This window comes from Rhineura floridana, chromosome 5, assembly GCF_030035675.1.
Source record: "Rhineura floridana isolate rRhiFlo1 chromosome 5, rRhiFlo1.hap2, whole genome shotgun sequence".
In the NCBI taxonomy this organism is placed as follows: Eukaryota; Metazoa; Chordata; class Lepidosauria; order Squamata; family Rhineuridae; genus Rhineura; species Rhineura floridana.
Window position 1 is genome coordinate 78,638,822 of NC_084484.1, and position 12,898 is coordinate 78,651,719.

At 44.8% G+C, this 12,898-nt stretch overlaps 1 protein-coding gene across 4 annotated transcripts in view; it reads right to left on the reverse strand.

The window, feature by feature from the left end:
* Positions 1–12,898, reverse strand: part of RPS6KA3 (ribosomal protein S6 kinase A3) — a 76,639-nt gene that overhangs the window by 38,018 nt on the left and 25,723 nt on the right. For all 4 annotated transcript variants that reach the window (XM_061627280.1, XM_061627279.1, XM_061627278.1 and 1 more), the window contains exons 5-7: positions 6,933–7,013; positions 5,097–5,176; positions 3,739–3,845 (exon numbers count right to left, since the gene is read on the reverse strand). In XM_061627280.1, coding sequence (XP_061483264.1) covers positions 3,739–3,845; positions 5,097–5,176; positions 6,933–7,013 — 268 coding nt within the window. The remainder of the gene's footprint in view (positions 1–3,738; positions 3,846–5,096; positions 5,177–6,932; positions 7,014–12,898) is intronic.

The following is a 12,898-nucleotide window of genomic DNA, read 5'->3' on the forward strand; positions in this document are numbered from 1 at the left end:
ATCTAGATTGTTTGGCACGGAAGCTTTATCAAATGCGCTTCACGGGTGAGTGCGACATGTGTGAGCATCTCACGGAATTCAGACGCCTGTTTGCTGAGCTGACAGACCGAGGCGTCGAACACTCTGAACTTCAGAAGACCTATCTGATCCTGGCTTCACTTGATGGGACTTGGAATAATATGGTCATGGCTTTCGAAGCCATGCCTGACGGAGGTTTGAACGTTGCGTTTATTGAGGAAAAGCTGACCCAAGAATGGCAGCGGGGACAGGAGGCGAAAAGAGCCGAGTCGATAGAAGCTGTCAGGAGGCAAGAGGTGAAAAATGCCGTGCCGAAGGATAATAAACAGGAGCAGCAACAGAGGCTGAAGGCTTGTTTTATTTGCGGAGATTGACGGCATCTACAGCGGGAATGTCCAGGCAAGCGCAACTCCAGGGACGGAGGCTTGAAGCAGGGAAGTGTGAACTTTGTTTGTAAACAGAAGTCTCAAGATTTACGACCTACTGACTGGCTGCTTGACAGCGGGGCAAGCCATATATTAATCAAAGACAGAAGTTTGTTTTACGTTTCAGAAGAAGTGTAGGACTTTGTGCACCTGGCAGATGGATCACGCAAATCTGTGGAAGCTAAAGGTCTGGTGAAGTTTGACAAGCTTGGAATAATGTCAGACTGTTTGTTTGTTCCGGAATTGGCTCATAATATTTTATCAGTTAGAAAACTGGTGAGTTGTAATTATTCAATTTTGTTTCACAAAGATCAATGTTTTGTAATGAGGGGAGATCAAGTGTGCATGCAGGGAAGCCTGAATGATTCACAGTTTGTAATAAAGAGCAGTCAAGCAGGGTGTGCTGTGTTAAATGCTGAGGCACAGGTACATCAGGGCTGCGTCCATGAATGGCATCAAAGGCTGGGGCATGCAAACCTTGACACGATAAAGAAAACCCCTTTGCACAGTGAAAACATGCGTTTAAAGGATTGTGGACAGTTAATGGATTGTGATGCATGTAATAAAGCTAAAATGACTATTGCACCAATAAACCGGGAGGCTGAGAGAACCACAACAGCTCCCTACCAGCTAGTTCATGTTGATTTATCAGGGCCAATAAATGCTTCACGAGGAGGTGCGAAATTCTTCATGGTACCGGTAGATGATTTTTCAAGATTTTGTCATGTTTTTCTGTTAAAGCATAAAAGTGAAGCTGAGCAGAAGCTGAAACTGTTCATTAAGAGAATCGAAACTCAACACGGCGTCACGGTGGGGGCTATACGCTCGGACCAAGGTGGGGAATTCATGAATAAGGCATTGAGTGACTTTCTGGAGAGTGAGGGAATAAACCAGAATTTCACTGCTCCATTTAGCCCGTTTTCCAATGGAACTGCTGAGAGAAAAAATAGGGTGCTGCAGGAAGCAATGAGAGCCATGCTGATGGATTGCAGTTTAGGGAATTCTTTTTGGGCAGAAGCAATTCTTTATGCGAATTACATTCACAACAGGGTATTACACAGTGCTATTGGAATGTCTCCTTATGAGAAACTTACTGGCAGAAAGCCTAAAATAGAACACATTCAAAAATTCGGGGCAAGGTGCTGGATCCACATTCCACAGGGAAAAAGGAGGGGCAAGCTTGCGCCCAGAGCACAGCAAGGTTTTGTTTTGGGATTTCAGAATGCATATTACAGAGTTTGGTGTCCAGAAACACAGCAGTTAATTCTGAGCAGAAGCATTAAAGTCTCAGAAAAGCCTTGGGATCAAAGGCAGACAGTTATTCTTACAGGAATAGATGACACACAAACACGAACACAATCACAGACATTTAAGCCAAACCTTGACATTAAAGTGGAAGGTACACAAATTCCTCTCAGAGATGCATTAAATGAGCTCATTTGTGGGAAACGCAAATCAAAGAAACGAAAAGCTGAGGAAATGGAAGATCCTGGGCACGCGGTGCCAAGCACAAGCACAAGTACAAGCACAAATGGGGGGGCAGAGAGAGCCGAAGCTCTGGTTCCTTTAAGACGCTCTACAAGAGCAAATTTAGGCAAACCGCCTGAAAGATTTACCGTGGGATTAATAACAAGTCCTGGAATGAATAAAGTTGTAGAAATGGATCCTGAGACACTTTATTTGACATGTGTTCAACCAAAGTTTGAGTGAATAAAGTTTTGAACTGTACTGAGATGTAATTTTGAACTGTACTGAACTGAAAATGTATGATGCAATGTACTGAAATGTATTGCAAGAGGTACTGTAGAAATGTATTACCGTATGACTATGTATTGTGGAGATGTATTGTTGAGATTTTTTTGTAATTGACAGACATGATGGGAAAAAGGGGGGCTTGTTGGCATGAGGCCTAGTAGTGTTCCATCAAGTCTGCAAAACTGTAACTAGGGGGAGTTTTGTCTTAGCCCAGTCTGGGAACGGACTGCCAAGGACGTTGCTATGGTAACCATCTGATAGACTGGGAAAGTTCTAACAGAGTCTGTAAGTTGTGTCTTCTGATTTATGCCTCTGATCTGTGAGGCTGGTCTTCTGATGTATGCCTCTGAACTGAGAGGTTGTCTTCTGTGTTTACCCCCAGAGGGGGGGGGGGTGACTGAAGAAACTCTACATGTATTTACTCTTAAGCCTTAAGCCATAATGTCTTAATAAAAGACTCTTAACATGCTCTAATGTTCTGAAGAAGTTTCTTGCTCAACTTAACTCCAACGTAATGTATGCTGTTTCACGCAACAACGCACACACGCCAACAGTTATGACTTAAGAAATCTGTGCTAGCAGTCTGGGCCATCCCTGCCATTAGACAGAATGCAGTGGCCACCCCAGGCAACAGATCCTGGAGGCTGAGAATAGTGGCAGCACCCAAAGCTGTTCCCCCTGCCCCTCCTGCCATTCCTATTCTCCTGAGATGGTGCCCCAGCTGTTTGGGCTGGTTAACTATCTTGCCTAGTTGTCCTCTCCCAACACATCAGGCAGTACCATTAGGAAAGGCCCCTGACAATGTGAGCAAGCAGAGACCAGGTCAGCTGAGGCCACACACTCCAGCAGACACTGTGCAAGTGCATCTGCTCTTCTGCTCATGACTCATGCTGGCACCACTGCTGATGCGTTGCAACGTTTGTGTAGGTAGCAAGTAGATGCCAAAGAGAGAGACAAGTGGCAAGATGTTGGAGGAAAGAGCTGTGTTGCACACAGCCTGCCTAGTGCCTACACCAGTGCAGTATACAACCCCGTCCCATTGCCAGTGTTGAAGTGTACACGGAATGGAGCGGGGGGGGACACACAATTATCATGACGTTTGCTTCCCAGAGGAAAATGCCATGAGCTGGCTCTATTTTCTCTACAGATTTTTGCACTACTCGCCTTTATCCAGTACACCAGAACTGTAACTGTTTTTGTCATATTTGCAGTGCTTGTTTTCGCTCATTTCCAAGGAACTAGTTAATGGATATAATGGGTGATATCCAATTCTATCAGCCAGTTTGAACAACAAACTTCTGCTCATGCAATGGACTTCCCATTCCTCTCTGCCCCCCCCCCTGTAGACCCCTAAAATCTGCTCTGGAGAGCTGGGGGAGAAGAAGCCAAAGTCCATCCACACAATATTGGATACTGCCCAAAGACAGCACTCATAAAAAATACTACTTAATAGATGTAATATTTAGAAGTTTAATACTATAATCCTTAATATTTACAGGGACCCTACAGTTCTAAAACATTCAAAACAACTGGTTCTTACTTTTCTGGTTTTAGATCTCTGTAAATTATTCCAAGACTATGCAGATGATCTAAAGCTAGTGCTAATTCAGCCAAGTAGAATTTGACGTCATCTTCTGTGAACATCACCTACAAAAGAAAATGTGTAATATTTTTCTACAGGTAATAAAGGGCAAACAATACTTTTATAACTAGAAGGGACTGGAGTATTTTGCTAGTTTAAAGCAAGAACTCAAAAGTTGCATGTAAACATTTATAGATGTATATATAAACCTATTTATCAAAGCCATTTGTATTGTCAAGTAAATGCATATTAATGAAACAGATCTGGAGTTCAGATGGATGCATTTGCATATCAACATTTCAAGACTACATTTGTTACATGTCTATTTCTCTCCCCCTCAGTCCACATCTTAAGATTCCAGTGCAGAAAACATAAAGGGAAAGAAGAGACCCAACAGAAGAGGTTTATGAAAATGGCATGCAGTGAAAAGTAGAGGTTGGGACTCACTGGCTGGCCCTGATCCAACTGCATTTCCAACGAACTGGAATACAGTCCCATTTTTCTTCATTTCTTCTAAATCCTCCTTTAATCCATTTCAAATTAAGGACATTTAAAGGGTTAACACTACAAAGACAGTAATCTCTGTATTAACCCTTAAATGCTGTACTTCCATTCTCCTTCTCCTGTAACCAATTGGATGACACTACATCCAATGCAAATTAAGGGTAGCTCAGGAGGAATGCCTGAGGTCTCCTTTTTGCAAGCAAGCATCTCTTTCTCTCTGTCTTGCAAGCAAGCCTCTCTCTCTCTCCCCCCCCCCTTTCCCGTTTCCTGTCAGTTAGCTTGCTGTTAGTATCTCCAGTTGGGAAAGGACAAAAGAGAGAAAGTTTCACCTGCATGAGGAGCGCCATCCCAAACTCCCCAGCTTCTCTCTCTCCCTGTTACCGAGGGAGAAAGGCAGGCAGGAGGCTGGGGGGGAGATATCCTTTAGCCTCGCCTAATAGCAATCGCATTGCATGAGGGCGTTCCAATCCTGCCTTCCCCTAGCTCCAGAGACAAAGGAGAGGGAGAGGGATATCTCACTGAAGCTTTCTGAGTTTGCTACAGAGAAAAATCTGGCAACAGGGAAAAACCACGGAAACTGGAACCCTTCAGGATCGATCCAAAATCAGAACAGTACAGATTATCAGGTTGTTCAATCCCAAGTCCAATTTTTGCGAAATTCTGATTCCATCTATAGTGAGAAGTAACTTTGATTTATTTATTCATGACAAATATTTCCCTGAACATTGGAACACATTGCTTAAAATAAACATGACCTCTACAAATACAGTTAACAACAACAATAATAACAATAACAATAAAATCACATTCACCTCTTTGGATAAGCGTGTAAACAAGTCTCCTCCTCTGAGAAAGTCTAAAATAAGGTATAGCTTCCCTTCTGTCTGAAAGGCTGAGGAGGGAATTAATATTATTTTAATGAAAATGTTGTCCTTAGATATTAAGGCACATATCTGACTATAACTACCATTGCAAACATTGGTTTTTTTCATGCTAGATTATTAAAAAGTTCACTCAAGAAAATATTAAAATGCAATGCTGCACCCTAGCAATTACCATGTGCTACGACTTTCAAACATTTTAAAATAAGCAATTCCGTGGAGGTTATACATTACACACACACTTGCAGAAGGGTTTTGGATCCAGTTAGGATGTCTGCTAAACAAAGAAGTGAGGTCATTTTTGCCAATTCCCCCTGTCCCCTGCAGCTCCCACGTCCCATTTCACCCAGATCTGGAGGCTTCTCCCTCTCTCTGAAGCTGATTGGGGGGGGCAGCTGAAAGAGCAGCAGGGAAGTCAACAAAAATCACCCTATCTTTCATTAGTGGTCACTTCCACGGAATTAAAAGTACTCCCGTGAGTACAAGTGCATCAACTGAATTCTACTCTATACAATAAGTACTGTACTTGTAGCCTGCAGTCTGAATGTAACATGAAAAGCAATTTTTATGTGGCCTACAGCAACATCAAATTTCACAGGTATTTTATGAATTCACAGAAATTTGTTTGCAGAACTTATGAGATATTATATGCCTTAATGTAATACTCATCTCTGTTTTGTATTGAACGTCCCAGGTGATAGGTATTTGAAGAAGAAAAAGACACTGAAATGACATATGCATTCTGGAAGTGTAAGGACCATTGCCAAGTTGCTTTTGAGGGTATTTTTTACGAAACAAATTATTTCTTCTGTACTCCCGCCCCAATGAATTCACACTGCCAAACCACATGTTCTCCAGACTTCTGAAGCCCTTACTGCTAGACAGTGCCAAATTTATTATAGATCTGACCACTTATGACTTGAGTAGGGCAACTTCCAGATCACTGCCTTGAGGACAATGCAACAGCCTTTCTCTGTCTCCCTCCCCTCCTGAACTCCAATACTGAAGCATATATTTTCTTTTAAACAGAAAAAGTCAAGAAGGGTGAGTTTGTTGTTGGGTTTGTTGTTTAAAATTATGTGCCTCAGAAAGGATATATGCAAGATGCAAGACATTCCTTTAAAAATAGGATAGGTAAATCTTAGCATGATATAGCTTTGACTACTGTTAAACAATCCCTAAAACATAACTAAACAGTTATAAAATATTCTCTAATATTACTTTTTTTATTTCCAATTCTTTGTATACATACTTATTCCTTTAGTATTTATAATTATCTAAATAGGGAGGAAACTGCCAAAATAATACTGAAGTCAAGAGAGCAGTTTCACTAAATTGCACAAAAGCTGACAGAAATTATTTGGGAGTAAATTAATTTACACTACGGAAGTATTATTAAAGCACTGTCAAACATTAAATGTGGCAAGTGGAAATCTTGTGCAGAAACTGGTCTTTATTAATGAGAAGTAGACTTCAAAGTGAAGCATTCACCTTTTGAGAACAAGGAGCATAGCCATGCTATTTTTGAGTTCTTCAATGAATAGTAATGAGATCTCTCCTTACAGTTACCACTTTAACAAACACATATGCAAATGTGTGCAAACATGTGAACAGGATTACAAAATGGTAGGTTGTGCCTCAAAGGAACTTGCTATTTTTTATTTGATGGGATCAGGATTTTATAAATGGTATATACATATAAAACATCATGGTTAAAGGTACCTAGCAATATTTACTTTAATAATTTAGGACACTTACTAAACTTACCATAATGCAACTTGACAATAAAGGGATGATTAACCTCTACTAAAATGTCACGCTCCATTTTTGTCCGAACACGATCACGAACTATAAAAGATGTTAACGACATTTAGTGCAAATACAACTGACTATGTATATGGACTATTTCCCTGTTTTATATCAGTTATGTGTATGGATGCAGATTAAAAGTTTTCAAGAATAATTTTCATTGTACAAGATGTAGTGAAAAAATGCAGTTTTATGAATGCATTTTTATAGCATGGATCCAGAAGTAGCTTGTGCAAATAGAAAGACACTTCTGTTTGTGCAAGGAAGCCTCACAAACCTTTTCCATTTTCCTGTCCTAGTCTAGCCCCTATGCACAGTTCCAAAGGATCCCTCAGCCCTTATGAGTGGCTTTTGGGGTGTGCAGGGGGCTGTAGTAAGAGCAGGGCTAGAAAAGCCCCACTGAGCAAGCAGAGCTCTACTTAGACTTTGCTAGAACCAAACCTATAAATTTTCAGAATAGGAGCGGGAAAGACACTAAGCTTTCCTATGGCGTATAGAGTTATTATTCGCCCTTCACCCAGAGGTCCCACAAAGGGTTACAACAATTTTATAACACATAATTAAAACAATTAAAAACAACCACATGCTGCCTAGACCCTGGCTTACCCAAGCCAAGCTATCAGGCATTGAACATATACTGTAGGGTGCTCCACAGTAGCTCTCAAGTACTTTCTTCTTGATTTCTAGCATATTTCTCAAAAAGGCTGGTCACCACTTTATCCCAATGTCTACAATTAGTGGAAGTATTGACAGAAGTACCATTTTGACCACACCCTGTAAGACTGTGAATGGCAATTAATTCCACTGAATTGCTTTGCTGTCTGCCATAGCTTCTGTTACCAAGTAGTCTTATTTTTAATACTTAATACTATGTTTGTAATTGTGGTCAGTTGACTGAAAATAAAGATTGACTTGACTAGAAATATCTGTAGCGTATACCATTTAGCAACTGAACACCTAGCAAAATTGTCACCCTGACAATCTTCCCTTCTGTCACTAAAAGGACCATTGGTCTCACCTGAAGGGTGATTTTCATATTATGGCCCTCACTGCGGGTTATAGCTCCACCTATCGTGCGAAGGCAAGAATGTCTTTGAAGTCAAGACTAGGGGCGTCAGGCCCCTCCCACTCTCCAGTTCATTCGCAGCGAGTCTATAGAGAAAAATCTAAAAATACAAGAACAGGGCCAACAGGCCTGCCAGCAGGAAAATAGCATGCATAATAACATGACTCTAACATAGCGATATAACAGAACTAGAAGTCTTGACTTCACTAGTAACTTTAAATACAATAGCGTAACAATAATATATAACAGCTTAGTAAAATATCTATACATACTCCAACTGGGAGGGTCGTGAGGGCCGTACTCATATGAAAATCACCCTTCAGGTGAGACCAATGGTCCATTTTCCATATGAGTCCAGCCCTCACTGCGGGATGTACCAAAGCAGCCCATAATAGGGAGGGACCACCCACATGCTATTCGTCATTAAGAACCTGTTGCAACACTCGTCTGCCAAAAGAGGCATCGGCAGAGGCATAACGATCTATTTTATAATGCCTTATAAACGAGTGTGGGGTAGACCAAACAGCAGCCCTGCAAATATCAGCAACAGGAGCATTAGTAGCAAAAGCAGCCGAAGTGGCAGCTGACCTAGTAGAATGAGCCGTTAGACTAGCTGGAACTGGCAGCTTAAGGGACTTAACCAACGGGATAAGGTAGAATTGGTTACTTTATGCCCCATAGACCTTGGATGAAAGGATACAAACAGAGACTCCGTTCGTTGAATCTCCTGGGTCCTAGACAGGTAGGTCTTGAGAGCCCTCCGAACATCCAACGAATGCCAAGCCTTCTCTAGAGGATGAGTGGGGTTCGGGCAAAACGAAGGGAGCACAATGTCCTGATTGCAATGAAAGACTGAATTGACCTTGAGACGGAAGGAAGGATCAGTTTTCAACACAACAGAGTCCTTGTGGGAGACACAGAGATGACGGGCAGAAGACAATGCGCCCAGTTCCGAAACCCATCTGGCAGAAGTGATGGCGATCAGGAACAAGACCTTGAAGGACAGTAGACGTAGAGGCACAGTCCTAATGGGTTCAAACGGAGGGCGTTGTAAAGCTTGGAGGACCTTGGACAGATTCCATGAGGGAAAACGGTGAACTACGGCCGGTGAACGTAAAGCAATACCTCTGAGGAAGCGTTTAATGAACGGATGTGAGGAAATAGGAGCACCAGTGGAGGACACTGAGAGAATGGACGACAGAGTGGACGCATGTCGACGTAGAGTGTTGGATCTGAGTCCCATCATAAAGCCGCTATGGAGATATTGTAGCACCTGATGCATAGTGGCCTGGGATGGATCGCAGTGGTGAGACTGGCACCACCTGGAGAAGGCCACCCAAGTATGTTGATAAATACGTGTGGTAGATGGTCGTCTCGAGGCTAAGATAATATCAATAACAGCGTCAGACAGGCCCGCCGACCTCAAATGTCCCTGTTCAAACGCCACGCTGTTAGGTTGAGCCAAGTGGGATCCTGATGCCATACTGGACCCTGAGATAGAAGATCTGGCCTGACTGGGAGTGTCCAAGGATCCATCACCGACATTGCAAGAAGATCCGAGAACCATGGTCGGCGTGGCCAATATGGTGCTATCAGAACCAACTGTACCCTCTCGCTCCGCGCCTTCCGCAGCGTTTTAGCTAACAGCGGTATCAGAGGGAAGGCGTACAAAAGACCGTCTGGCCACGGTATGGACAGAGCATCCACTGCTTCCGCTGCTGTGTCCAGGTATCTGGCAAAGTACCTGGGAAGCTGGTAATTGCGACTGGACGCAAACAGGTCGATCGAGAAGACGCCGAACCGACACTGGAGACGCCGGAATATGGCCGGATGCAGTTTCCATTCTCCCGGAATGACCTGTTGTCTGCTGAGCCAGTCTGCTGTCACATTCCAAATCCCTCTGAGATGTTCTGCTTTCAGGGATTGTAGATGTTGTTCTGCCCAGACGAAGATAAGGGAAGCTAGGTCCTGCAGAGGACGGGACCTGGTGCCCCCGTCTGTTCAAATGTGATTTTACACACGTAAGGTGGCGAGAGTGGGCTCGAGCCCATGGCACAATATGGATGGTAGAGATGAACATTTCGAGCGCCCTGGCTAGAAGCATGACGTCTGCAGTTGTTTGTTGCATCAAGGAGCCCACGATGTTTATGATGGCATTTATGCGATCTGGAGATAGAAACACCATCGCCTGCAGGGTGTCCAACATCGCCCCTAGATGTAGTAGGCATTGGGTCGGTTGAAGATGGCTTTTGTTGAAGTTGACAAGCCAGCCGTAGGCCTGTAAAACATTGAGGGTGAGCGTTAAATGACGACGAGCCAGCTCCTCAGAGCTCGCCTGTATTAAAATATCATCCAGATATGGGTAGAGATGGACCCCTTGAATCCGGAGGTAAGCCACTAAGGTGAGAAGTACTTTGGTAAACACTCGCGGAGCAGAGGAGAGGCCGAATGGCATCGCTCTATATTGAAAATGCTGGGGGCCAAAAGCAAACTGAAGGAACTTTCTGTGGGCTATGCAAATGGGGACATGGAGATACGCTTCCTTTAGGTCGATAGAAACCAGGAAGTCTCCTTCTTGCAGGCTTTCAGTAATGGAGTGGAGGAATTCCATTTTGAACCTGCGGTATGTTACAAAACGGTTGACGAACTTGAGGTCCAATACCGCCCTCCATGACAAATCTCGTTTGGGCACAGCAAATAGGAGGGAGTACACCCCTTCCGACCTCTCTGTTGTAGGGACTGGCTCTATCGCCGCTATGTCCAAGAGGTGATGTATGGCTGTTTGCATGATGCTGTGCCTGGCCGGCGCCCTGGGACAAGGGGACAGATGGAATTTGTCTGGTGGAGTCGTCCAAAACTCTATTGCATAGCCAGAACAAAAAAGGTCCCTGATCCAGGCGACCTTAGTCAGACGGAGCCACTGGTCTCCAAACATAAGTAGTCTGCCGCCAACAGGAAGTGCATTAGAACTGTTTGCGCTGGCGAGACCCTCCCCTATATGAGGACGATGAGGTACCTCTGCGCCCTTGGTACTGACCTCTGCCCTGGAAACGTCGGTTCCAGGTTCCCCTGAAGGAATTGGAGTCATAGGATCGGAAGTCGCGGCCTCGTCCTCCTGGCCGCGTTCCTCGAAAGGGCTGATTAGCGCGGAAGGGGGGAAATCGCCTGAAAGGCCTATGATCTGTGTTTTTGACAGTGGCCAAAACCGGTTTGTGAGCGTCTTTGGGATCAACCAGCACTGCCTTTAGAGCATCCTCACCGAAGAGCAAAGATCCAGAGTAAGGTGCCCTGGAGAGATTCACTCTGGCCGTAGAGTCAGCTTGCCAGTGGCGAAGCCAGAGGGTCCATCGAGCAACTATCTGAGCCGTCATGGCTCGTGCCCCCAGTTGAGTGGCATCCAAAGTGGCATCAGCTACAAACGCCGCTGTCTTGCACAACTTTATCAGTGACCTTCTGAGAGAGACAGGATCAGGGTTAGGGTCCTCTAGAAGATCGTCCAGCCACATCATTGCTGCTCTGGAGAAGATGGAAGCTGATGCGGAGGCACGCGGAGAGCGAAGTCTAATCTTCGTTCAGTAGCATCCTTTAGTTGGGATTCTCCTTTTCTAGGCAAAAGAGATCGTGAAACTAGGCTAGCAATTGGGTCGTCTATGCCAGGGACGGCTAGCTTGGTGGCAAAGTCAGGAGCTAGGGAGTACAGTTTGTCAGCCAGGTTCTTGAAGCGGCGAGTTTGGAATGGATGAGACCATTCTTCGGTGGCCAGTTTGGCAATGGGATCCGGCACCGGGATGTAGTGCTCGGTTGGTGCAGGGGATTTGAGGGCCCTGGCCGCTTTAGTAGCTGGAGCGGAAGTTGTTGGAGGCGCAGCTTGGAGACCAAGAATGTTAACTACCCTGCGCGCTAGAGGCTGATAATCGGAGGCATTGAACAAGCGATATGATGTATCCTCCTCATGTTCCGAATAGTCACTCCAGTCGTCTCCTTCAGGGTAATCAGCAAAGGTTGACTCCTCCCCATACGAGGCTTCATCAATACATCTGCCTCTAGCTACGTCAAAAGGATTTGGGGAGCAGGAAGGATTTGCCTCATGACACACACGTTGATCCACAGTGCGTTGAGGTACGCCGTGGACTTGTGGTGGTGACTGCATTTGAGTGAAATATGATAGCATGCCCTGAAATTGCGAAAGGAACTCATGGGACAGTTGCAGCCCCGTTGAGGCAGATGGTTGTGCCTGAGAAGGTGGCTCAGTGGGCTGTGACGGAGGATAAGCCCTGGGCAGCAATGCGGGAGGAGGCTGGCTAAGTGGTGGCTGAGTAGGAAAGCCAGGAAAGTCCTCCTCATCAGAAGAAGCAGCGGGGGAATGAAATATATCCGTCAGCTGTTCCTGGACTGCTGTGGTGTGGGTCGGAACAGAAGCACAGCATGGACGCTTGGGTTTGCTGTGGCTGGAAAGATGTTTAGACTTAGCCAGTGCTTTGGTATGCTTAGTCTTAGTTGCCTTAGATGGTTGTGGCTTGGCTGTCTGAGACGTGTCTGGCTGTTCCGCCATCGTATATTTACTATGGGTGCAGTACACGGCCACAGCGGGGGCAGAATGTAGAGACCCGAACAGGCACAGTACACGACCACAGAGGGGGTAGAATGCACTGGCAGATGGCTAGGTACACGGCCACAGAGGGGGCAGAATGTACGATGGTAATAGCGTCAGAATAGTGCAGACTATATTTCAGGCTTGGTACACGGCCACAGAGGGGGCAGAATGTACAGTGTAGATCGCCCTGGTACACGGCCACAGAGGGGGCAGAATGTACAGTTCAACTAAGTTGTGTTTAGTACAGTAGCAACTGGCTGTGAC